The sequence below is a fragment of the Cynara cardunculus genome, assembly GCF_001531365.2.
Source record: "Cynara cardunculus var. scolymus isolate 2C chromosome LG 15, CcrdV1, whole genome shotgun sequence".
Classification (NCBI taxonomy): domain Eukaryota; kingdom Viridiplantae; phylum Streptophyta; class Magnoliopsida; order Asterales; family Asteraceae; genus Cynara; species Cynara cardunculus.
Window position 1 is genome coordinate 12,601,368 of NC_037542.1, and position 26,954 is coordinate 12,628,321.

The 26,954-nt window shown below is 36.1% G+C and overlaps 2 protein-coding genes across 2 annotated transcripts in view; one reads left to right on the forward strand and one right to left on the reverse strand.

The window, feature by feature from the left end:
* Positions 1–1,792: 1,792 nt before the first annotated feature.
* On the forward strand, positions 1,793–5,763 carry LOC112527752 (probable metal-nicotianamine transporter YSL7). The gene is made up of 6 exons (XM_025138536.1): positions 1,793–2,219; positions 2,575–2,747; positions 2,940–3,037; positions 3,657–3,791; positions 4,369–4,558; positions 4,636–5,763. The coding sequence occupies exons 1-6, from the start codon at positions 1,793–1,795 to the stop codon at positions 5,752–5,754; spliced, it is 2,142 nt and encodes a 713-aa protein (XP_024994304.1). The 3' UTR covers positions 5,755–5,763.
* A 51-nt stretch (positions 5,764–5,814) lies between these two features.
* The window catches only part of LOC112527751 (probable inactive ATP-dependent zinc metalloprotease FTSHI 5, chloroplastic), a 24,181-nt gene continuing 3,041 nt past the window's right edge, over positions 5,815–26,954 (reverse strand). Inside the window, exons 2-19 of the mRNA XM_025138535.1 lie at positions 24,570–25,041; positions 23,495–23,695; positions 22,902–23,195; positions 22,509–22,760; positions 20,973–21,062; positions 20,745–20,876; positions 19,784–19,957; positions 17,873–17,994; positions 15,215–15,416; positions 13,405–13,533; positions 12,587–12,769; positions 11,891–12,010; positions 10,022–10,207; positions 9,858–9,932; positions 9,472–9,531; positions 9,013–9,120; positions 7,322–7,402; positions 5,815–6,177 (exon numbers count right to left, since the gene is read on the reverse strand). Coding sequence (XP_024994303.1) covers positions 6,109–6,177; positions 7,322–7,402; positions 9,013–9,120; positions 9,472–9,531; positions 9,858–9,932; positions 10,022–10,207; positions 11,891–12,010; positions 12,587–12,769; positions 13,405–13,533; positions 15,215–15,416; positions 17,873–17,994; positions 19,784–19,957; positions 20,745–20,876; positions 20,973–21,062; positions 22,509–22,760; positions 22,902–23,195; positions 23,495–23,695; positions 24,570–25,041 — 2,950 coding nt within the window. The 3' untranslated portion in view covers positions 5,815–6,108. The remainder of the gene's footprint in view (positions 6,178–7,321; positions 7,403–9,012; positions 9,121–9,471; positions 9,532–9,857; positions 9,933–10,021; positions 10,208–11,890; positions 12,011–12,586; positions 12,770–13,404; positions 13,534–15,214; positions 15,417–17,872; positions 17,995–19,783; positions 19,958–20,744; positions 20,877–20,972; positions 21,063–22,508; positions 22,761–22,901; positions 23,196–23,494; positions 23,696–24,569; positions 25,042–26,954) is intronic.

The window sequence follows — 26,954 nt, forward strand, 5'->3', positions numbered from 1 at the left end:
TATACTTTTTAACAAGTTGACTCGGGTTGGTATTTTTTCAAACCCTCGTAACTGGGTTGGTTTGTTTAAACGTTTCAAACCACCAACCCAAACCACGTACACCCCTAGTTGTGGTGCACTGCAAGGGCGGACCTACTCATAGAGTAGGGGGTGCATGGGAACCCGCTTGATTGTCCTGTCGTAATGGAATTTTTTTTACTGGTCGTAATTGTGCATCCACTTTTATTTTTCATTTACTTTTATTTCTTTTTTTTTTTTGTATTTTTTCTTTCTATTTATCCATTAATCTTATATTTGGTTTTTGTCTCACACTACATGTTTATCCCAAATAACTTGAAAAGAAAACAATTAATTAAATTTAACAATTCATATTTTGTATGAATTTTTATTTTTAATTGAATTAATTGAATTTTCCTCGAGTCAAACCGTGTTGACTTTTCCCTGAGTTAAACCGTGACTCAGAAAAATTCCTGGGTCCATCACTGGTGCACTGGTTAAGGTTCAAGGGGATGTAGTGGAAATCTCATCTTTCCAAATTCGAATCTAGGCGCTGTCAAAACACTTGTGGCGATGGAGGTTCATGCGATGACTCTAGTCCATTTGTGATTATCTGGGAGATTAACCGGTATGAATAAACTGACCCAAAATTCATGGTTATAAAAAAAGCATTTGGAAGAGTTATTTTTTTATCTTGTCAAAGCATTCAAATTAAGAAAAAAATTGACCAAAAAATTCACAATTTTTTAACAAGCCTTTTTTATGATCATTTTCAATTATTCAGTAAACGTGACTAATTTATCACCTGACTTATTAACTAACAATTAAGAAGTCATTTACCAAATGCTTACCAAACCACATTACCTTACCGGATTAATATGACAAGTATAAAGAATCAACCTGGTAAGGGCAATAGAAAAGACCGAGAGGCGAGAGAGTTTTACCCGGTAAGTGATGACAACGACTATTACCATGGTTAACGCTTACTGGTTAAAATGCTGCATATGATGTCATTTTAATGAATTAAAATCTTATTCGATAAGTAAATGACAGTGTTAAATTTTATCGATAAAAAGCTAAGCGAGTTAAGTAACGCTTTGAGTTATATTAAAAACAAATCAGCTAATCTATAAATTAGCTTGCAACAACTTGAACATTTAAAAAGGCATAAAGGAGCCGAATGGGCAAAAACTTCTGTCAAAAGGCTTTCATTTCATTACTTTAAAAAATAAATTAATTTTAAGACAAATTGTATGAAAAAGTAAAATATTTTAACTTGATTCATATTTTGAGTAATGTACTTTTAAAACTCATTTTGGTATCTAAGATGTAAAATTTTAAACATTTAAGTACTCGGATAACCAGTTGAAGACTAATTTTAGATTAAAAAAATTCATGTCACTAACCACGTCAGCAAATGATAATGAGTTGAATACCATATTACTCGCCACTTCAGCATGATAAATGGTTAATGCTTCAACCGGTTACCCGAGTACTTAAATTTGTATTATTCGAAAAATAAAAACGAAAGCATAGATCCAAGAGAAGTGGTTGTTGGATCAACTTGGCGTGTCGTCCGTCACCAAATCAACTTCAATCAGAGCGATGATCACAAAGCTCGACTACGATAAAATCTAACGTCAACGGGTCAGACACAAACACAACAACAATTATAATTATATACATACGAGACATACACATCTTGATCATATTCTTGTGTATATATATATATATATATATATATATATATATATATACCCATAGAGCAATGAGTTTGATCGTGTAGAAATCAAAGATGGCCAACGAGAACTCTCGAGAACTCGAAAATGGCGACCATACGACGAAAAGTGAGGAGAGTTTGCTGGAGGCCGAGGGGAAAACGGTAGAAGATAACGATGGATTGAAGGGAAAAGAAATGGCGTCAGTGGAGATGGTATTCAGGGACACGATGGTGCCATCGTGGAAGGGGCAATTGACGGTGAGGGCGTTTGTGGTGAGCGGGGTGTTGGGCATCGTGTTTAGTTTTATCGTGATGAAACTCAATTTGACGACCGGGATCATCCCTTCGCTTAATGTGGCTGCGGGTTTACTAGGATTTTTCTTTGTTAAGACGTGGACCAAGGCGTTGGAGCAGTGCGGATTATTGAAGCAGCCGTTTACGAGGCAGGAGAATACTGTTATTCAGACGTGTGTTGTTGCCACTTCAGGAATCGCGTTTAGTGGTATAACTCTTTCTTCTATACGTATAGAATGCACGCACGTGCCCGCACACAAACGCCATCTTATGGGTCATGAATGTCATTGTTGGCCTTATGGGTCAACTCAGTCTGTACGTACCTCGGTTAATATCATGAGCCCCATAAATTAATTGCCAGACAAAGAATCGACCAAAAAACCATACAACACAAACATCGGTTTTCAAAAAAAAAAAAAAAAAAAGCCATGGAGATCAACATCTAGGCCGGCTTAAAAGCAAGAAAATGTCGTTTTCAAGTTGAAACAGACTTATTTTTTTAATTTAATATTTTATACAAATATTATTTATTATTCTTGACGACTTGACGACTAATTTGGCAGGAGGATTTGGGAGTTACCTATTTGGAATGAGTGATACTATCGCTGATCAGTCATCGGACGCAAACTCGCCACTGCGAGATATGAATATCAAGAACCCGAGCTTGAGTTGGATGATCGGTTTTCTATTCATCGTTAGCTTCATCGGCCTTTGCTCTGTCGTTCCTCTTCGAAAGGTAGTAAAGGCGGACAAACAGATGAAATATAACAATATGGATACCAAATTAAGGAGAATAAAATACTGAATTTTTTTTCTTTGGTATAATCAATTTGACTCTAAAGAGGTTATTTGAAAGTTGCTGAATGGTTTGATGTAAAATGAAATAAAATTGTTTGTTATTTTTAATAATTATTTTTTTGATTTACAGATAATGATCATTGACTTCAAGTTGACCTACCCTAGTGGAACTGCAACTGCTCACCTCATTAACAGCTTCCACACACCCCAGGGTGCCAAGCTTGCCAAGTATGCTACTATCTCTCAACCAATAATAATGTATACTAAAAGTATATTTTTGTGATCTAACGAGATACATTTTGATTTTAATATTTTATTTTATTTTTTTATTTCAATCGATGTTATAATATGGTTTTATATGATTTTGAAAAAATGATGATTTTTTATCAATAAAAATTTGACAAAATTATATCGATATTAGTATCAAATTAACTATTTAAAATTTCTTATATTTTATGTAATTTTTCAAATCATTGTTTAATTGTAATTTAATTTAAGTTCAATAACGAAGTAATTTATATTTGGTTTAGTAATATAATTTTCTTATAAAGATAATAGTTAATTATTTTGTTAGAACTCGATAATTATCCTAATTATATTTTAGATTTTTTATATTTTAAAATGAGATGTTTATGATTATGTTTATCCGCAGTTAGTTATACGAGTTCAAACATGGAGCTTTAATAAGTTGTACTTATACATAATTTACTTGTAATCTCGAATTTTAAGTAATATGCATTAATATACAGTACTTCATGCATAAAAAATTGTTTTTAAGAGTTTTTATCAAATACTTTATAATATAGTATAGATAATTTCGTCTTTGATTGTAATAAATTTGATGTAGGAAACAAGTGAGTGCATTAGCCAAGTTCTTCTCCTTCAGCTTCTTGTGGAGTTTCTTCCAATGGTTCTTTGCTTCTGGTGATGACTGTGGCTTTGAAAACTTCCCCACTTTTGGCCTCAAAGCTTACCAGAACATGTAATTACGCTTTTACCCTTCTTTTACTCACCCATTTCTATATTAATGGTAGTTTATAGGGGCCGTTTACCAAATGCTTACTCGGGTAAGTGCTTATCAAGTCACGTTACTTTACCGGATGAATATGGTAAGGACCAAGAATCTTATCCGGAAAGAGCAAGACAAAGACCAAGAGTCTTACCCCGTGAGGGAGGCGACTCTTACCACGATAAGCACTTACTGGGTAAATTGTTGCATGCGATGTCGTTTTGGTGGATTAAAATCATACACAGTAAGTAAATAACAGTGTTAAATTTTACTGGTAAACACTTACCGGGTAAGTATTTGGTAAACCCTAACTTCGTCATAACAACTTATTGTAAGGTTATTGTACAAAAACTCAAAATTGTTTGGTCTTGTAAACATAATTACGTATTTGAAAATACAACAAAAGACGAGCAAAAAACTGAAAAAGTCCTCCATATCAACTAAAAACTTAAAAAATCCATCGAAACGGTGGAATTCGTCAGTTTTGATCCACCAGCTGCTCGACGAAAATCCTGAATCGGCCGATACTATAAACCCATTTTTGTTGCAGGTTTTTCTTCGATTTCTCAACCATGTATGTTGGGGTAGGGATGATATGTCCGTACCTTATAAACGTCTCTTTGTTGCTTGGTGCAATCCTTTCATGGGGGATCATGTGGCCTCTCATTGAAAAGAAAGAAGGTGACTGGTATAAAGCTGGTCTCAAGCCCAATAACTTCCATGGCATCCAAGGTTACAGGGTAATATAGTCTTTTTATCTTATCTGATATCTTTTATATAATGTCGTTGTTGTAATCGTTAACGATGGTAATTGCAGGTTTTCACCGCCATAGCAATGATCATCGGTGATGGACTCTACAACTTCGGTAAAGTTCTCGGGAAAACTGGGATCGGGCTGTATTATCAGTTTAAGAACAAAGGTTTGCGTACGGTTCTTCCGGTGGCTGCGGATGGTTCGACCCCGGATGGTGCGGTTACTTCTTTTGATGACCAACGTAGGAAGCAAGTCTTTCTTAAGGACCAGATACCGACATGGCTAGCCGCTGGCGGATACGTCGCGATAGCTGCAGTTGCCACGACCGTGCTCCCTAAAATATTCCCGCAACTCGAATGGTACTACGTGCTCGTGATTTACTTTTTTGCACCCGCATTAGCGTTCTGTAACGCTTACGGGTGCGGCCTTACTGATTGGTCGCTCGCGTCGACCTACGGGAAGTTGGCGATTTTTGTTATCGGGGCGTGGGCCGGGAAGTCTCAAGGTGGTGTCTTGGCGGGGCTTGCCGCTTGTGGTGTGATGATGAACATAGTGTCCACGGCTTCGGATCTAATGCAGGATTTCAAGACCGGTTACATGACCCTGGCTTCACCCCGGTCCATGTTCGTGAGCCAAGTGATCGGAACCGCTATGGGCTGCATCATCGCACCGTGTGTGTTCTGGATCTTTTACAGTGCTTTCCCTGATCTCGGCACTCAAGGGTCGGAATACCCTGCACCATACGCGGTCGTGTACCGAAACCTTTCTATTTTGGGTGTCGAAGGATTCGACTCGCTCCCAAAGCATTGTTTGTCGCTTTGCTACGGGTTTTTCGCGGCTGCGATCCTTATAAACATCGCCAGAGACACTGCTCCCAAGAAATGGGCGCGGTTTATCCCGATTCCAATGGCGATAGCGATTCCGTTCTACATCGGAACGTCATTCGCCATCGACATGTGCGTTGGTAGCTTGATACTGTTCATATGGGAGAAGAGGAATAAAGTAGAAGCCGATGCTTTTGGACCAGCGGTGGCTTCTGGTTTGATCTGTGGCGAAGGGCTCTGGTCCGTCCCCAAATCCATACTGGCTTTGGTGAAGATGAGCCCTCCGATTTGCATGAAGTTTCTATCAAAGGGCACGAATATAAAGGTCGATGATTTTATATCGACACTAAGTCGTTAGATAAATCTTGTAGTGATCACAATCGTATATGTAGATGGCAAGATTTAAACTCGGGTTGACTTAATGAAACTTGCTGATGCATTGTATTAATCCCCATTGTATTTAATAGAAAGAGAGAAAAACAAAGTCTCCTCTACAACATGATATCTGTATCAAATGAGAAGGAAAAATGGTTATACCTCTTCTCACCTTCAAACTCCCTACACCTCTAACACATACAACTTATCACAGATCTCTCCTCTTCTCACCCTTAATAGTTAATATACATACAACATTTTAAACATCAAATTAATCAGAAAAAATAAATGATACTATGCAAGCATACTTCCCTCTGTGTCGTCATGGAAGGCTTTCCTAGTTTGCTGCAGATAAAAGGGCAGTTTGTGATCCATTCCCATCTTCAAGCAAGTTCCCAAACACAGGCTGCCATAGAAATTATAGCAGATCAACTCAGATTCCCATTATGTACTAAATTTAAGGCTTTGAAATGAGATTTGTGAAGACGGTATACAACAGCCATTTCATGGTCCATTGTTTTGACGGGTGTCTTCACGGAAACAGTCTCTACCCTTTGGATATCAACAAGCAAATCAAATCCTCGAAGGAAATTATTTCAAGTCTACAAGAAACATAAATAAATTCTATTCCTGGTCTAAACCAGAAGAAAGATATATAAAGTCCTTAAGTTTTGTAGAGCTAGAACACTTATATTAATACATACAGGTATTACAGTTAATGGACTATATTCCTAGACTGACTTATCCGGCAAAATTCCATCTCCGGTCAGTCACCCATACAAGTGGCACCATATTTGACTTCTCTTTTACAATAAAGTTGATGGATTTTTTCTTCTTCGTCAAAAAGATTGATAAATACATTAGAACTATAAAAACTATTAAAGAAATTGTTAAGTTTGAATACAAGGTTGGTTCGATTTTGAAAAACTGGACTTCTTTTTTGAGATGTACGAACTTAGGGTTGGGTTCCGGTGAGAAGAGAAGTAATGGTGAGAAGCGTTACACGGGATCTGGACCCTTGGATCAATCTTAATTGAAGATCAACACTAGTGAGATGTACCGGATCAATTCTCGCAAGGAGCGCAATTCATGGGTGGGTGTGAGATTAAAAGTGATCAAGGGTTCATATCCCTTCTTATGCTTCTCATCTTAACTCTTTCTCTCACACGATCCTTCACCTACAAAGTTAATTACTCTCTTATCCTGTGGATTCTTAGAGTAACCAAACTAAGCTAACTCATTATATCCAACTTGGGGGTGGGGTTTGGGGAAGGTAAGATGCTAAGAGGCATGACCTCTACCCCAATGATGGATTCTTAAAGAGTGGTGGGCCTAAACAGAATGATTAATATCCGGAAATATGTCATTGCTTTTTAAGGGAAACAATCACTTCTCAAGGATGGCCATAGAAAAACTATAGAATACAGGATATCCTAAAAAGGGAAGTAACTACAGATGGACCAAATTACCGACAGAAATCTGTGGCAAAAGTGTTACTTATGTACAGTGGTATCTAACTAGAGTTGTTCCAGATTCTTAGATCATTGTACCTCTTCGTTATGGAATTTTGCAAGGTAAAATGGCTCCTTCTCTCGGATTCCACCATTTGCCGATATGATTCGTTCAAGATCCTGAAATGACAATTAATCATGTATACAGAACACATTACTTGCCACAATATCAGGTCGAACTGTTCAAATGCAATGAGAAAAGGAAATAAAATTGAAGAAAGCTCTATTAGATTACCATTTTGGTTAACAATTAATAACAGAACACCACTTTTATCTTCTATCATTGATTTGAACATCTCCTAATGAGTAATAGGGTTGTTCAACAGGCTGTTTGTCTAGATCTTAACGAGCCACTGAATGGTTCAGCCACGTGCATTCAAATATAAGTCTTTTGTTTATCTATCCATACTGGTAAGTTTTACCAATGCAGGTTTCGTATGGTTTTTGACACGGTACTCCCTTGCTTCTTACTTTTCCTTTGTCTTTGTTTTCTTTCTATTTCACTTTTTTACCGTTTTGGTTTATTCCCTCCTATTTGATTTTTCTTTATTGTTTAAATATCAGTACATAATGCACTTATAATCGTTCTTTAGGGGGTGTTTGGATGTGCGTTTTAATGTATGGATAAACAGATGCTGCTTCTGATCAACTGATCATTTAAGGGTTCAATGATCAGTTTCATACCAGCTATAACAAAACTGATTATCAAGGGTAAAACAAGAAAACCTATTTAACCCATCTTGTAACCTAATTTGAGAGATTTTACTCTCATTCAACAAGACCACCTTCTTTTCTCACGAGAATGTTCTTTTTAGTCATTTAATTTGTTAGTTCCTTAAATAATTAGAATTTGACAAACACTTAAACAAGCATTTGATTATTACAACTTTAAGCAGCAAAAACACATCCAAACACGATATCCTACGTCCGTTCTAATACATCTGATCTGCTGATGTTGATTATTTTACCTCACATAATGACTTTCAAAAGCACATCCAAACACCCCTTGATATTTAATTCAATAAATTTCTTTTTAGTTCTCCTATGATCAAATTGAAATATAAATCTTAATTGCAACCTTTTTAATTGGAAAAAGATTTTAAATTTACTGTCTGCCACCAGGACTTGCTCAAATGTAGGATAAGTAATGCAAATGGTATTTGGGTATTTTACTTTAAGTCAATGAGTTTGATTAATATGTGTGCCGGGTCAAAAACTGCAAATCTCCGGGAAGAAAGGAATATTAAACAGCTTTAACAATTATAGCATTCAAGCAATCTTCTAGCAAGTCAAAGTAATTTATTATCAAGTCGAGCATTTTATGTTCATTGCTGAAACAGACAAGCTATAAGAATCTGGAAAACTTCCAACCAAAAAATGATTGGGCTCCTCCAGAATGAATCCTCAACAGAAATTATACTCTTAAAATACTCCACTGAGCTTGTAAGCAGATCAATGTGTGTGATTCTATCCCTATGAGGACATCCAACTAAAGTGACAGTCCAATGACATAAAAAGTAAACTAGAATACCACCTGGTATTACCATTTCATATAGGTGTGATTATAATTCATTGGATTAATTAAATTCATACTAAAAAGATAATAGATGAATCAAACTGTAGATACACATTCTTTTTTAGAGGTATAAAGGTTATGTGTATTAATAGATTTCTAGAGATAAATGATATTAGCCTTTACATATATACAGATCAAGTAGAAACTATTTTACCTTCCCTGTCAAGATCTCATACTCGAGCAATTCCTCAACGATCTTCTCAAGAACATTACGGTTACTCCAAAGAATCAATTTTGCTTTTTCATAAGCTAAATCATAAATCTGCACAAAACAGCACAACCCATCATTTAATTAAATCAACCAACTCTTCTCAATTTGTGCTCATCAATCAACTTTTCACAAGTTGGAGGAAAATATACTTCCCATCATTTATGAGTAATCATATAAACGGGACAATGATACAAGTCATAAAGAAAAGTAACTACCTCGAAATAATATAGTATCATTAACTTCATAGATTAAAATGAGCAGTTTATGCATCACAGATTAATCCTCTCTTAGGTTATTAAGCACAAAAAAAGCCACCCAACCGCCTAGCTACGCACAATGATTTCTAGAACGCTACTTAATTACCATTCAGCACAAAGACACAGAAACAAAGTTTCTGCATACCTTTTCAACTTTAGCTGCCATCTCATACTCATGATTGTTTCCCATGCTTAAAGCAGTCACCTGGGCATATGAACAAAAGCATAAAACATCAGTGTATCAACATCTTCTGAATATAGCTAATTCACCCATGAATAGTCAAGGTATGACTTGATCTGATTTCACAGTCAGAACAAGTATAGATCGTATATACAGCATGAAAAATCACATCCTATCATTAGAGAACATATGTGATCCATTGGATGGCCTTTTAAATCCATAACATACCCTTTTAAGAGGTTTGTTGTTTTGCTCTAAAAATCATACGGCATAACTAAGACGTACGTGCAACTTATTTCCTGCTGGTTCAAAAGTTGGTGCAAATATAGTAAGTAGGATCAAGCCAATACCGCATTGCCATGATGATAAACTGTTGGACTGTTATCAGGTCCCCACCCATATTGAATCACCATTCTTGTAGATATCTGTTTTTAAGGAGCACATTGTCAAGCTATGTATCGACAAAAATAACAAGAGAGAAGGTGCAAAAGGCATAATTTCGTTGTGATGCTACCTCCTGTGCCTGCTTCAATTCAGACATAGAAAGAATATTTTCTTCTCCAAACGGAAGCAAAATCTGGGATGCAACATAGGAGCCGAAGCAGAATACAAGCTTCTTTTCAAGGTACGATCTAGATTCAACATTTCCGATCATCGAACCTTCCGTTTTAGCCTTTGTGATCTTTGTACACCCAATTCCCTGCAAGCAAAGGATTTACTAACAAATCCTCGTATAACACTGGCAAACGGTTCAACTTCAACAAGGTGGTGCATAAACTTGAGAAGTATTGTCATTTTTAAGTGTAAAACCAATCTGACATCTTAACCAATCTGACATCTTGCCCAATCTGACATCTTGCCAGGACCAGATTATTACTGCCATAATTGTTGACAAACAAAAGGAAACTTGAGTTTCAGTATCTCTTCCTCCTTATAAGCATTTTGTGCTGTTTAGCATGAGGCATCAGATTCATTACAAAGGTATTTGTGTGGTCTGAAAGTGGTCCCAGAGCTTGTTTGCACTGTTCAGACAGGCCTTCGTTATGTCGAAGAGATGCAACCATTACACTGTCTTCAATGTGCATGGAAACAGTAAAAGAAATAGATCGAACTCATGTGCTTTCTGATAGGACCTAAAGAGAATTATATCGATTAAATAATTAATATTTCATAGTTTCCTTATTGTCGTATGATTCCATAGACGGAGGAAAATTAATAATATTTCTTTAGTATTTTACGGTATTGTTAGTTTTTGGTTATTTAATCAATATAATTCGCTTTGGGTCCTATCAGAAAGACAGGAGTTTGATCTATTTCTTTACTTTCTCCTGGAATTTGTTTTCCAGCTCTTATCGCTTTATAGGAATTGAGATTTCTCAGTCTCGAGAAGGGACTCTCATCTGCCACCAGATGTTTTGGGCTTTGCTTTATGAGGGTAGGTTACTGGGATATCAGCTTATCAAATCATGAAAACAGTGAATAGCAACTTAAAGTCTAAAGATGGGAAAGTATTGAATCACCCAGAAAAACATATGAAGTTTGTTGGGATTTCAGTCTCTTGACCGGGCATCACCTATACCATTAGTGTATAACCTACTCTAACAGCCAGGTTGTTTTTAAATCTTAAAGGGTCATTTTAGAGAGGTAGTTTTATTATGAATGTGAATATTGGAAAGTTTGAGGAGTCTAGACAAGCAAGTAGACAAGATAAAGGGGTTCTTGAATGTTAATATGGCAACAAATAGGTATGTCTGTCTGTACATAGTAATCCCTTGTATTTTAAGAGACCAAGAAGCAGTATGTTGCTTCTTAGAATATCAGAGTCCAATTATCAGCCAAAGCCAATGAAGGATCAGATAGAACTTTTTGACATTCTGACAAAGCCTCCTATGAAGGCTGACTTCATATATAGCAAGTTAGGCCTGACTTAGATCCATCCTCCCACATACGAAGTGTTGGACATGGTTCGATGTGGTAATTATATACCTCAGCCTACTGGCCCATATAATGTATCACATACATAAAAGTTATCAAGAAAAATTCTTCACATTTCCCACAAACATTACCGAAGGCCATCAATAAACGCAACCCCTATGAACCAGGCTCCTCAGCTTTATGAGGGTTGGGGAGGAAGTTCTTGTACACTGGCTTTCCCTCGTATTTCGCAAGCAGGTTGTTCCAGTGACAAGATGTGATTTTCCAGTCACAAAGATTGCTTTAAGGCCCACCCCTTTTCGGTAATGATTAATTGTAGGAAATACTATAAGAAGTGGTAAGATTTTACCTTAGTTTACCAATGTATTTAGATAATGTGCTAAAGTTGATAACAAGATATGGAATCTAAACACGAATATGAATACAAGAACTACTAAAAAATACATACCTCCCAAGACAAAGGCTCTAGCCATAAGTTATCAACCACATCATAGTTTGGTAGAAGAGCAGCAATAAGTCCACGACCAGCAACCCAAATGGCATGCGGAAGCTTCGTCTCCCTCGTCCACTATTATGTCATGAGGAGTAATATGAGACAAGCAGATGCTAAGTACCAAGAGAGGCTTGGTATTTACGAGAAATTGAAAAGCATAAGTATCAAAATTTGAAATTTCAATTGAGCTAAATACCATTAAAAGGATAAACAATGAACCAGTGGTACTTCCTTATTCCAGGAAAATCTAAAGCATTAAACCATATTCCTTATGTTATGATTGCAGCCACTAGCCAGCATGTGCAACATTTACACTGTCAGTAATTTTGATGAGTTCACCATGGAAAGATTTATGATAATTATGAACTAGCAAATTGGAATCTGGTCCTTATTTTTAAGTTTCTGATATATCTTTCAGCAGTGAAAGAGTAAACTACAGCAGCAAAAATGAGGGACACAAAGTGGTATCCATTTGAAACTAAGACACTCAAAAAGAAACGAATAATTAATTTTGAGAAAGCTAACCAAGAAGTGCCAGGTAAGGGAAGCTTTTTTTTCTGAAGGAAACTGATGGCAGGAGAAAAAAGAAATCCATATAACAATATTTAAACTAATTATTTATTTAATTAAAAGAACTAGCAATATACTTACATCAAGAGGAGGGTTTAGATATTCAATCCCATTTGTTATCTGACCATAGGGCTCCATTAAGTCAACCACATTTTGCAAATCCTCTCTGGTCAATGTCAAGCCGAGATGATTAACCAGCATTTTGCCCATCGTCTTTGCAAGTTTTGTCTTCCTCAACCATGTGGGTATGCTATTGCTGAAAGTCTGCAAAATCAGCATGAAGAGAATTTTTGAAAAGTATGGACACAATAGCTTGAAACCGAAATATTCAATATGTCACTATCAGCAATATTCATCATCCAATCATTTATTTATGTTCTTTAGATCCTTTAGTAATGAATCCATCTCAAAAACACAATTTGCTCACTTTCTCTCTTCCTTACACACTGAAATATACCATGTATTGAAGGGATCTGAATTCATTTTTTTAACACCTAATCGTTCCTAAAGCCCTGAGGCAGCATTAAATTAATAATTATAGGGATCCAACAATTTGGCTTGCTACATTAAAACAAGCAAAGAGAAATATAAGCTTTGATGCAATAGTGAATACCTAGGCTCTGGTACATTTAAGAAGTGAAGTAAAGCAATCAAAATCACAAGTAAGACTTTAGCCATCAAACAAGAAAAAGAACAAGGCTTAGCATACAGCTAGAAGAAACAGGTTTCGACTTTTGAACGCAAAACCTACTTGAACTGCGCTTGAGTTGATGGGTCTGATTTTTCAGATAGTAAAAGGAACATAACAATTCTGTATCCGAAAAACAAATATCCATATATAACTTATGCTGTAGTGAATTGTAGGGAGAATTGAATGTGAATGAGAAACTATTTCTTACCGCAAACCAGCTAGTATAGCTCAAGAGTTCATCTGTGTCAAGATATTTAGTCCTAAAGGCACTACCTTCCAAGGCCACAGGAACAAGTTTGAGTTCTACAGGACGTAGAAGAGACGTTTTTTCAGCCACCTGCCCACAAAAGGTAATAAGGTATGAGAAAAATAAAAATAAAAAAATTTGTCAAAAACATCAACTTTAGCTTCACTCTCTCGCCATTATTAAAGAAAGCTAAGGAATAAATGATACAATAACTGGCAACTACATAAACCACCTTTAACATGCAAAAGCCTATTCAAGTATACAACTAAATATCATATGAAGAGACCTAATATTGAAGCCTTCCGTATAAGCAAAGCAGTATATCCCACCTGGAGGTGGGGTCTAGAGGACTGGGATATGGGTGGGCCTGTCCTCTACCCTGGAGAGTAGAGAGGCTATTTCCATGAAGACCGCCGGCTTGAGGAGGATGTTAATGTCTTTATTGAGGATATATATATATATACACACACACACACAGATCCATCATGCTTTTTGATTGAAGAGAATTCTTAGGTTTGTTGAGTTGAAAGGTCTTTATGTCATCAAGCCTCCTGAACCTTGGTCCCTATTGCTTCACAAGTGAGAACCATTATGGTGATCTTCATACTCATGGTTTAGGGTTTGGTTATCTTCAAAAACTCATGGTTTAGGGTTTGGTGATCTTCACACTCATGGCATAGCCATCCAAAAAGGTATTAGGACATGATGCCAGGTTACAAATATTGAAAAAACATGGATATTGTTGGGGATTTAGATGTCACACTATCAAAAAATAAGTAAGGATCATATTTGCCAAAGAACAAACATATCATGGATATCTAAGAGTGGATTATGGGGATGCAAATTTGCAGACTCGTCTGTGATTCAAAACAGCACATTGTTGCCTGGGATGGAGAGCCTATTAATGATCCAAATAATAATTCTTAAGTTTAATTACTTGATAGTTAAATCTTCAAATACTGCCTTTTGTAAGTGTAGTTGGTCAACTTATGTATGCTTCCAACACTACTTATTTAAATAGGTAGTCTACAGTCTCAGGTGCTCCAAGAAGAGAGATCATATACAAAAATCAGCAACAGTATAGACTGAGATACTCCAAAATTAGGGACTTGGCAGCATAGCAGGCTTTAGTCAAAGATCACCACCGGTTATCAATGAGGAACACAAATGCCCCAACTGTAAGTTGTTGGAAATGGAATTGACTTCTTAGTGTTTTGTACTGTATTTGGTAACTATAACTAATTTTATTATATTTATTTTATTTTCCAATTAGTTTCTGTTTTATTTTATATTACGTTAATTATTTTGTGCCACCACTAGAGAAAAATCTGCCTCTGGACAAGGCTAACTTAATGACAGAACTGGTAAGGATTTTTTACTCGGGTTCCAAAGAAATAAGGTAAAGTAATATCCACAGTAACCCAGCATTGGATATACGTCATATAATAACATGTTAAGCATGAAGAAATCAGCAGGATAATGATGTAGCTGACAGTTTATCTTTCTCACCTTAGAACTAGACGATTGTCTCTATATGGTTCAAATAGGTCATCAGGATTTAAATTGGTCTCCATATGTTGAATCACACTGGCTTTAGAAGTTTTCTTGATTTAAATTGGTCTCTATATGTTGTGCAATGTGCTACCGAACCAGGTTCAAAAAGGGCTCAAAAACTTAGGCTTGTAAACAAACTTAATTGAAAAAATACCACCGACGTTTGAAGTAGTGTGAAACAGCAGGAACAATGAAATCACGGAATGCAAGCTCTTACCTTCTGCCAATCAACAAAATCAATAAGCTCAGGATCCATAGTTTCTTTTGCAGCAATCTGAAGTATTCTCTCCCTTTCGATTTGTGTTGGTCGCTGAAGATGGAATATTCTGTCCATCCGACCAGGACGCTGTAAAGCCTCGTCAATTTGTTTGAGATTTCGAGTTGTAGCCATCAAAACAACCCCATCCTGTTTCTCAAACCTGCATGAAGGATTGGTGTTGCATGAAAGAGTGACATGACAATTTAACTTCTAAAACAAACCAAACATCCAAAGGTAGGGTCTAGGATGGGGAAAATGTACACAGACCTTACCGTTACGCCAAAGGGTAGAGAGGCAATAATTTAACTTCTAAGAGAGGGCAAAAAAGATGCTAACAAATGTACTTTTTCCTCTCTTGATGTGTAAAGCAAGGAAAAATGTAAAATTTCCAAGTTCTTTTGTTAGCAGTGGCCATAGTTAGTCTGATTACCAGCAACACAGTTCGCAATTAGCTCTCAAAATGATAGGTAGGCTAGCAAGAATTGACAAAATAAGTGCTCAATTGGATATGAAAAAGGGACAACCTCACCACACTATAAATCGACCTTACCAGATTACATATAATTAAGACCTTGATACTACAATTACCCATTCGATTTACTAAGATATGATACAAGGCATTCTAAGTTGAAGATAATTTTTTCTCCTGTAATGTGACAATTATTCCAACAATATTTCAAAAAAGTAACTAGTTGAAGTAAAATTGCAACTTCGTTTATGTTGAAACAAACACTTAGATTTTATACATACTTCCAAATCCACACATCAATCCAACCCATTTTTAGCAAGCACTATCATCCCCTATGTCCTAATAAAATAAATGTCACTTCCAATCAATATGGAGATTAGAGAGTTAAAAATTTATTTGTCCTATTATATATTGGCAGTGTTGCTCTATCTAGCTTGATTCAGGGGCATAATGCCAGAAGTAATTTACAAAAACATTCAAAGTCGACAGGCGTCATCTTCTGAATATACAATTTAGGGTAAATCCATTATCAGTATGGACACTGAAAGTAGGGACAGCTCAATAGAGAAAGGAGGATATCGAACTCGGGAAACATGTACTTTCCTAGCAGAAATATTATTGATAAATGGCATCTACATATAATATAGAGTTACAATATTCTTATAGATCAATTTGCACGTATACTATATATAAATAGATAGATAGCTAAGTACACATGTAGATATATGGTTCAATATTTACATACATATGCACACATAATCACATGATATTGTCGAACGCCTTTAGAAAGTGATATTTATGTAACTTGGAACAGTAGAACCAATTATTTGACATTAAAGTACCACGATTATACCATGCAATGAAACTCAGGTACTTCTCGGGTATCATCTAAGACATGTAAAAACTAAAAATTAGTGATACTCATAGAAACCATGGACATGCACCCCAAACAAGGGCTTTATGAATCTGATTTTCTCTACTTCTTACTACAGCCACATCCATATGTTTTTTACTAGACGCCTCTTGCAGGTGCCATGGATACTAAGATATCCGTTATGGAGCAAATGGCATGTGTTTTGTGTACATCTTCTTAGTCTCTACGCATTTCAAAGATGCACGACTAATTTTAGAGAAGTTGAAATACAGTATGTTTATTATATAAATATGTGTACATCTACACGATGCATGAAACATTAACATATCTCTTCACGTCTTCCGACCTTTTTTTTCTTTTGAGCAAGTCCTATTTTGTGCTACTCATTGCATTTATATTGAGTACCAACCTTACCATTTAGAGTAGTGTTTCGAGGGATGTATGGTAACATATATGTGATTCTTCAAATGTGTTTCCACTATGTTAGAACAAGAGGGATATTTATATTTGACTTTCAAGGTTTTCAGATTTTTGTTCTTTTTACAGATATATTGACTGTTTACTACAGCGGTAGAACCCTGAAACAAGACCCAGGCATACTCCCTTCTCAAAATGATACATGTTTTTAGAAGAATCGCTGCTTTTATGAAAGAAGTCACTTCACTAATGCTCAACAATTTCCACAAAGAATGCCATGATAGTGATATAGTAGATGCACTAGCGGCAATAAAGTGGGATGATCATCTCAAGTGTTAGTCCATAGTAAAAAAAATGCCTACCTATATGATTCTGGGCTTAAGAGAAATTGTCTCGGCTATTTCATTTCATTTCTCTTTTTTATTTTGTGGGTCCCGTTTCTATAATGCGAAGATTAGTAGAGATGGGATCCAGAAGAAATGGAGGGAAATAACTACACAAAAGGAATCCTGTATTTTATCTTGAAAAAAATAGTCAATTTAGTAATCAAGTAACTTTCTTTCCAAAAAGAAAAACCAATAGCAGCTTTAGTTGTTATTTGTCAAACAACTATGGAAGTACTTTGTGTGCATGTTAGATACCCATTTTCATAAAAATTTGTCACCAAGCCATCAGGATACTCAGGGAAGAATTCTTGAATGGAAGATAAAACTTCAGAAAATAGTTAGGTATTAAAGATAACAAATGTGTGTAACAGGAAAAAACACAGGAGCAGCACAAAAACATATATTAAACCATGTATTCATCAGTTTACTGCTTTACTAAACCAACTGATATGAAGAGATAAGAGAGTTACCCATCAAGTTCCACAAGTAGTTGATTGATAAAAGCCTCGTGATCCTGTTTTTTAGTATGTATAAACTTCCCTCGAACACCAGCAAAGAGGTCGAAGTCCTCCACAAATATGATCACAGGCGCCTATAATGAATTCGTATTGCTCAGTAATCGTTGCAATCAGAAACATAAGAAGGTGGTCTATACTTTTAGTCTATAACATTTAAGGATCTCCAATTTGGCAAACTTTGTTCTCAAACTGAAACACCTACAATAAGAAGGCAGAGAGATATGATACTAATTTACAGGGTAACATGTTAGAAAACATACGTAAACAAAATAAACGTGATAAAATTTTGCTGATGTAGATGTGTGGCCTCACATTCAGAAACAGAATTGTAAATAATGATATAACAGGAGAAGGTTGCAGTGGCACCATTTGAGGAGAAATTGAGGCAGCTATGCTTACCTATGAATGCACTGATTAGAATAGGCTTGTACCTAGAGGAGGTAGTTATGAGAGGTAAAGGTCAAACAAACATTGTTGGCGTGGTGAAGAAAGTGGAATATACCAAAAGAAATAGCTTTTGATAGAAGTCCATGGAAGGATGTCATTCATGTCTTATAACCTTAGTCGGTTGCCGTTTATATTTCTATTTGGTTTCTTGGTAAGCCTAACCAAGTAGTTTGGTAGAAAGGCTCAACACATTGGATTGCAGCATACAAAGTCGCATCTTGTTTTGTTCTAGTACTTAAGTTATGCACATTACACAGTGGGGAGGAGAGGTTAGGCATGCGCCAAAATGGGTATGTCCAGGGAAGTGATAAAGGATCAATATATCCTACTTCAAGTATTGTTGGACCCAGGGGTGATGGATCTGAGATGTTGAGTACTATGTTTGTTGTTGCTTCTCCCGAGATTCAGAAACAGATTCTAGGAGAACACCTCTACCCGCTTGTCAACCGACTCAAGGTCACTTTGCTATTATTTATCATATTGTTTCGTCTAATTGTTTCTAAACCATGAATATGGAAAAAAAATGGACTTCATTTTTAAGTATATAATATTTGTATACTCGCAACATATACTCACACACACTCCTCACTTTTGGTGAGGTTTGGACCCTTGACCTCTTTGGGAGGGGGCCTCAACCAGTGTCCCAAATACCTTTGGATCCATTGAACCTTTAACCAAGATGTTTGCTTTCATAATTCTTGCTTTAACCAAGATGTTTGCTTTCATAATTCTGCCTAAAGTACCAATTAAGACTACTTAACTAGTAGTTTAGGCAAAATTATGAAATCAAACATCTCGGTCAAAGCAAGAATTACCAAAGGTTCATTGGGTCCAAAGGTATTTGGGATACTAGTAGATCCCCAAGGCCCCCCCAAAAAAAAAGAGATCAAGGGTTCAAACCTCACCAAAGTGAGGAGTGTGTGGGAGTATTTGTCGCGAGTATACAAATATTATATACTTCAAGAATGAAGTCTAATTTTCTTTTCCATATTCAGGTTTTAGCAACAATTAGATGAAACAACTATGATAAATAATAACAAAATCACCTTGAGTTGGTTGAGAAGCAAGTAGAGGCGTTCTCCTTTCTGAAGCTCGGGTGAAGAAGCAGCAGCAAGCATAGTACTCAACATCTCAAATCCATCACCCCTGGGTTCAGCAGAACTTGAAGCAGGAGATATTGATCCTTTGTTACTTCCCTGACATACCCATTTGACGCATATTTAACCTGTCTGACCAGCTGTGTAATGTGCATAACTTAAATACTAGAACAAAACAAGATGCGACTTTGTATGATGCAGTCCATACATGTACATCATATATTTTTGTTAGTAGTCTTCTGGTCCCTTCACTTTTCCAATATTCATAGACGCATTAAATAAAGAATGGACATAAAAGTATGATATCAGAGAGTATAACCAGTTCTCGGGCCGTCTGGAACAGTTCTCTAACATTGGATGCACTCTGGCCAACCCATAAACCAGCCTCCAATTGTTGGGCCTTCACCTCAACAAGTGGAACCTTAGCCTCTGCAGCTATAGCCATAGCCAGTGCAGTCTTACCCGTTCCCCTCTCACCTACAATCAGAACTCCCTGCAATCGGAGGACATTCAACATGTCAGTAGGCAGTGTATATACTATTTTCAGCATGGAAAGTTATATCGAAGGTGTGAAGCTTGAATTACATGATAATTAGTTAACCGGAGGACAAACTATAAGGAGGCGTTTGGTTTGATGGAATGGTTTTAAGGGATTTAGATTTCGTGGAAGGATTTGGAATTGGAGGGATTTGGATTTGGAAGAATTTGGAATCTTTGGTGTATTTGGTTTGTAGGATTTGGATTGGAACATAATTCCATTATTTATAAATAATTTATAAAAACAAATTATAAATAATTATAAAAATAACTAAATTACCTTTTTCTTAATTGATTATTACAATATTAACATATTTTAAAACATTATTATACACAAATCCTACGAAATCCCATGAAATACCAACCACCCACATGAGATTTCAAAATCCTATGTTTGTGGATTTCAATGAAATCCTGGGATTTCAAATCCATGAAATCCTTCAAACCAAACATGGGACTGGATTGGAATTTAATTACAAATCCCTTCAAACCCATGCCAATCCTACAAACCAAACAGGACCTAAGAATAACCAATGGCACTCGTCTTGTACAAATGTATTATTATAAACCAACTGAAATGCATCAATGAGAAGCAAGCAATAGAGCAAAGAACAAACTCTTAACTTATATATGAATAACAGAAAGTGGATCAACAGATTCCAACAAAAACCCCATATTATATGTGAATGTGATCATGTTTGGGAAAGGTAGAGGTCTCTGTGATGCTTTAGAAAAGAACATACCCGAGGGGCACGAGCACCCATTTCTTGGAAGGCACGAGGGTTTTGTAGAAATGCCACAACTTCATTAATTTCTTCCTTCATGAACTCAACGCTTGCAAAGTCTTTCAAACGTATAGGCGGATTTTTCACCCTCTAAAGAATTAGACAGGCATGGATCTAGCAAGTTACTCTAAGAAAGAACATTTAAGAAGAAAGAAAGTGTCATGTGTTCTGAGTTCAAGTATGAACCTTCATCTTATCAAAAGCATAGGTGATAGGATCAACACCTTCCCTCTTCCTAGCTATTGCCCGCTGCAACCGAGTCCAGAAAAGAGATTTCTGCAGAACATCATAAACATCATAAAGACAGGGTGAAGAAAAAGCTTTGAAAAATGAGTTTCATAACAACAATACCTCCTGCTAAAGTAAAAAAAGTTTGTTCACCATAAACCTTCCTTTCATGATTGTATTAATATGTTTGTCATCAAAATGGAAAGCAAATCCAATTCTAAAAGGGACTCCAATGAGGCGTTTAACGAAGGGACTATGGGTTGCCTTAGTGATGACAGAACAGTAAACGCAAACCCACTGTCATTGCACCAAGTAGAGCAAACACTACTCACAAAGTTAAAATTTAAAATCACATAGAACTTTACACTTCAATGCCCAAGATTTAAGCCTTAAGAGCATGTTTGAGTTTTGACTTGGGGTGATTTACTATATATATAGTTTAGCTAGGCGTCTAAAATTGGACCAAATGTCAAATTACATGTCATGTAAAGGTTTAGCACCCAAAATTGATATTTGTTTACAATTTTGCAATTCATTCATTTTTCCTTTTTTTTGCTTTTTGTATCAAGTGGGCCATATATTACTTTGGAGTTTGAAATCCCTGTAGCTGCCAACTGACCCACCAGTTCCATCCAAGATGACTTGTCATGAAAAACTGCAAAGAAGTCACCATAAAAGTCTTCTTCTGCCAACTTTTTAGCAGGAGTATGAAATGGAATGTCATATTATCATTTTAGAATTAGTCACAAAGTTAAGTTACATGAACCAACCACCTGCTAAGAAGTAAATTTTCACTGAAATAATTTGGGTGCTTTGAGTAATGCATAACTGACAAGGTAATAAAACTGAGTTCATCTAAATTGAAAATACTCAAAAATACTGCTTTAAGAATGCCTTTTTGAACCAGTACATTTTTTTGTTGCGAACAAACCAACATTACTAGGAAAATACCAAAGATGACACTAAAGCTTGCAAGGAGGAGTTTATCAACAAGTTTGTGGAAAGGCATGATGCAAAAACAAAGAGAAAAGAAAAAAAAAACATTATACTTGACAAACTTTTCTAAAACATCTCATTCTTGCAAGTGTAACTCGTTATTTTTTATTCTTATTTTTTTGCATTTAAAAAAATAACTATGTTTTGTATGCATCAAAGAAGCGAAATACAATGATCCGAAAGCTAAATAACTCCTTAAGGGGGAAAATGACATGCATTTACAATGCCTAACCTTCGACTGATCCATTATAACATTTTTCTCACACACATGGACTCTAAGCTCACTTCACACAAGTAAACAACTAAACATCACATGAGTAACAGCAATGCAAATTCTATTAGAAACTAGTGCATATAACAAAAGGAAGGGCGTAATTTTAGAATAAGGAAATTATTTGGTGCAAGACAGAAAATTATTGAGCATGTAGTTTGAAAGGCATTTGTTAAAATGAAATAGCATAGTTGTACGTGGAAAACAACTAGAAGAATGAACCATACCAGCTTTTGTAGCTTCCTCATGTTTGGATCTCTGCGTTTAGGCCTAATAACTGTAGGAAGCTTCTTTATCTTTCTCTTCATAAAATGGAATATATTGTATACAACATATCCATATATAATGGCCCTAACTACAAACACAAAATACCAATTGAACTCCGATTCTTCAATTTTAACTTTAATACTATTATCTGCCTCTGACTTCCAATTCAGATACTGATCCATGGCTGCAGTCTTAGCCAATTGCTTCTTTGCCTGTTACAAAAATCATATCACCACAGTGCATCATAAACTTAATTAAATGTCGAATTATATGAATTTGTGAAAGATGTTATACGGACATGAACAAATACGAATCCTCTATTAAACAGGATGTGAGAACTATTTGGAAATTACCCGTGAAGGAATGACAAACTCCAGAAGACGACAAATGATTAGCACCAAAATGTCTTTGTTTATATTCACGAATGAATCACAGATCTGGCCAACAGTAGTCGTTACATATCTAGTATTCGATAACCCAACTAACAACTGATGAAAGACCCGAATTGGAAAGAGGAACTGTTGGTCAATGTCTAACTCTGAGAAAGGGATCCACATCAACCTAACAGAAACTGGAACATTTGACGCAAGCATCTTCAGATACAACCCGTCAACTCCTCCAAAATCTTCAAACAGCGTATCAAATTCCTGATATAAGCATTTTCAATCAGAATTAAAGATGAATCTATGCATGAGAAATGATGCATAATAAACAAAACCAAACCAAAAGAGCCCAGTATATCCAACCCGGGGTGGGGGGATGGGATGTATGCATATCTGACCTCTACCCCAAGGAGTATAGGGCAGTTGTTTCCATGAAGATGTGGGCTTGTGAAAAGTGTGCAATATAAAGAGAAAGTTCGTCCAAAAAAAGAGGACATAGAAAAAGGAGAAGGTTATGATGCATGAGAAATGATGCATAAACAAAATATTAATCATAGATTTACCTTAACGTCAACAAAATACTCCTTGTCATCTCCCTTCAGTGTGACATACATTGCAGCCCAGTCATGTCTGATCGTCGCATTCTCTACTAGTTTCCTGGACACGGCATAAGGAACAGCTATAGGTTCCATCTCCCACCTATTTCTTTCTTCATTATACCAAGTCTTTGACAAGACTCTATCACGTTCCAAAAGGATTCTTTCCTACAATAAGAAATTAATGTGTCATTTACCATAGTCAATTGCGTTCACTTCCATATGCAAACAAACTCGAAGATGAATTTTTTATAAACCATGAATGCTTTATTTATAGGATGGTCCATAGAGGATACAGGTCATATACCAGAAACCAAATGGTGGTGTGAACTGTGAACGTACTAACTACTACCTTAAGACGATAACACACAACATAAGAACAAAAAAAAGGAAAGTGTTGCATAAAACACACATCAATACAAGTATAAACCAAGAAAAAAAACTAATGCACAAATAAATAAGAAATTGTAAACATTAAGACTTTTATATTAAAGTACAAAAAGTAACTGGTACAGAAGGTATGGGTGATTTAACAGTCAGATTAAGAATTTATGATAGTAACTTGTCTAAAGGTGTAAGTTTGTATGAGTTGATGACTTAACATGGTATTTGAGCTCTTGTTTCACGATATTGAAATAAAACAAACACAATCACACCACATTTGGTTTTGTGGGAAGTTAAAAGCCTAAAATATAAAACCCCTTAGCCCCAGACTCACCTATCCCCTGTGCTTATTTTATGCTGTCACTAAGTGGGACCCTTCCTAACATCAGAAGATTGTGCACCCAAATTTCCATGATTACTCTTATTAGAACTAATAAAAAGTAGCAAGGACCCTATTGTTATAACAAATGTATGCTAGAATTGGAAGCCCTCACAACTACAAAATAACAAACTTAATTGTCAAAGGGATTGTGGAATTTTCTTAAGAAGTGCGAGGTTGCTTGATATTGATACCATTATCATTCCGCAATTTTTAATAGTAAAAGATCTTTAAATTAAAATATCAAGTACCAATACTTGTTTTTTTGGAAATACTTACCTGTCTCTCAGCAACATACTTTTTACCAAGTTCCACATCTTTTAACAGTTTCGTTTTAAGATCTCTCTTAGCTTCATCCCGCCACTTTTTCCATCCATGAAACAAATGGGCACGAGCAGCCTTTGGAGCCACAACCTCCTTAGCTCCAAACATCCACTTCATTTCAACTTCTGGAAAACCCTTCACAATCTCATCAACTGGGCTGTTCAAAATAACACGTTTCTCGTCGCCCAGTTTTTTCATTCTTTTTCTAATATTAGCCTCCAAATTCTTCTGCATTTCTCTTGAATCTGCAAGTGCTTGCTTGACACGTCGACTGAATTCAATGGAATTCTGATCAAAAGGAAATCCAATATCCTCACTTCCCACAACATTTGGGAGGATCATTTGCTCCAAAAATTGATTTTGAACAGTTTGCAGCTCTTTCAGAATTTCCGATCTAGAAAGCTTGGCAAGAGAGTTTTTAGGCACCCTGCAAAACACATGATAATAAGCTTAAGCACCAAATATATATATATATTCATACACAAGCACACGTATTGTAGATAAAAAATGCAGCTCAATATATCATCAAGTAATTACAAGTTGTTAGGTTATTTCGGCATGTATGTTAATTCACACACATAATAATGGTCTCACGATATACAGCACTCTTGTAAGCATGACAAGTACCTGACACATATCAGAATGCAAAGCCATCTAAAAAATTAGAGATCTGCCAGAAGCCAAAACTTCAGGTCAAGAATGGGAAGACATGCAGCAGCATCATGTCCCAACTAATTGCACTCACATCAATTATATGCTTTATACGTGATACATAAAAATGCACTTCAACAAGCTTCTAGGTTCAATGGCAATAATGGTTATCAAGAGCCAGAGGCTAAGGCGACAATACAAAATCAACCAAGCCTAGCAGGTCACGACATCTTAACCTGCTACTGATTCAACACACTGCCACTGTAGTGTCCGAGTAGATACTATAGCCCATCCTCTGGATTGTGCAAAGGTCCAGTACAGTAGGTAGCAGGCGTGTTTGTTTTGGCTCCTGATGAAATAGGATGAACTGAGACGGTATTTTGTAAATACGCCTTCTATTAGTTAGCCCCAGTAAAGCCCCCAGGCAGCGTAAGACTTACTCATGTGCAACCTTCCGACCACCCAACAACCCTTGACGCTTGAATCCTCAGTTATTTGCTAAAGCTAAATTCGAAAAGCAATTAATATTTAAGTTAAAACTTTTTAAATAAAGGATGATTTCTTGGTCATCTCGCCCAAGGCAAGAGGTATTTGCCCGAGCTAATTAAGGCACAATGTTTTAAAGACACTGAAATACAAGTTTCTCATGTTACATCTATGATACCCATTTTACCTAATCACAATACCAAAGAACAATATTAAATATATAATCATGTTCTTGTTTCATGCCTGACCTTGATTATAAACCTATAACCTCTTTATGTTGTTTCAATGTATTTCTTCAAATCTTCAAAAAAAAATCATTGTGGTTAACTCTGCTTCATCATCCCATCAACTAGACACATTAGGTGTGTGCTTAGATAGTCGAGCAGATATGGTGTTGTAACGCCTCTTATGTGAGGCAATTACCTGGGCTGCCTTAGACAAACACGATGTAGATGGATCAGCTGAAAAAGGGATATGTGCAGGCTTTGCTTGCAAACACTTCATTCATTGGTGAATGATTAACATTATGGCTGAATGTGTGGCTGATATATCCCTTGATTCTATCAGTTGCATTCCTGCAATCCTAAAAAAACTCACCTAGACGCAACCACAATCAAGATGATGGATTATTAAACTCCATTTGTAGCACAAGAAGAAAAGATAATCTCACAGGAGATGGAAGTAATCTTCTAATTAAATATTTCGAAGAAAAGAAACACTAGGCTAGAGACATGCTAGCACTTTGAGCAGCTAGCCTCTTTAGCAGCTTCCATTTTCCGCCTGCCCTTGCACTACCTTCCTCTCTTGCTTATACAATACCCCTATCTGAGCACCCCTCAATGTGTCCTCTCATTCCAAGATTATTAAGCCCCTTTACATTCTTTTGATGCAGTTACAGCTTTGCGCCTACTTAGGCTATGTTTGGCAAACTAGCTGATAAGCTAGTTGATGACTGATAAGCTAGTTGATGACTGATAAGCTAGCTGATGACTTATAAGCTAGTTGATGAACAAATGATGTTTGGCACAAACTAGCTTATAAGCATGTAAAATGACCAAAAAGGGCATCTTGAAAAAATAGTCAATTCACTTCATAATATAATTCAAATAAATTTCTAATAATATAATTAAAACAAAGTTATGATAATACAATATGTTAATTAATACAAACAAGATGGTAAAAAAATTAAATAATATAATATGT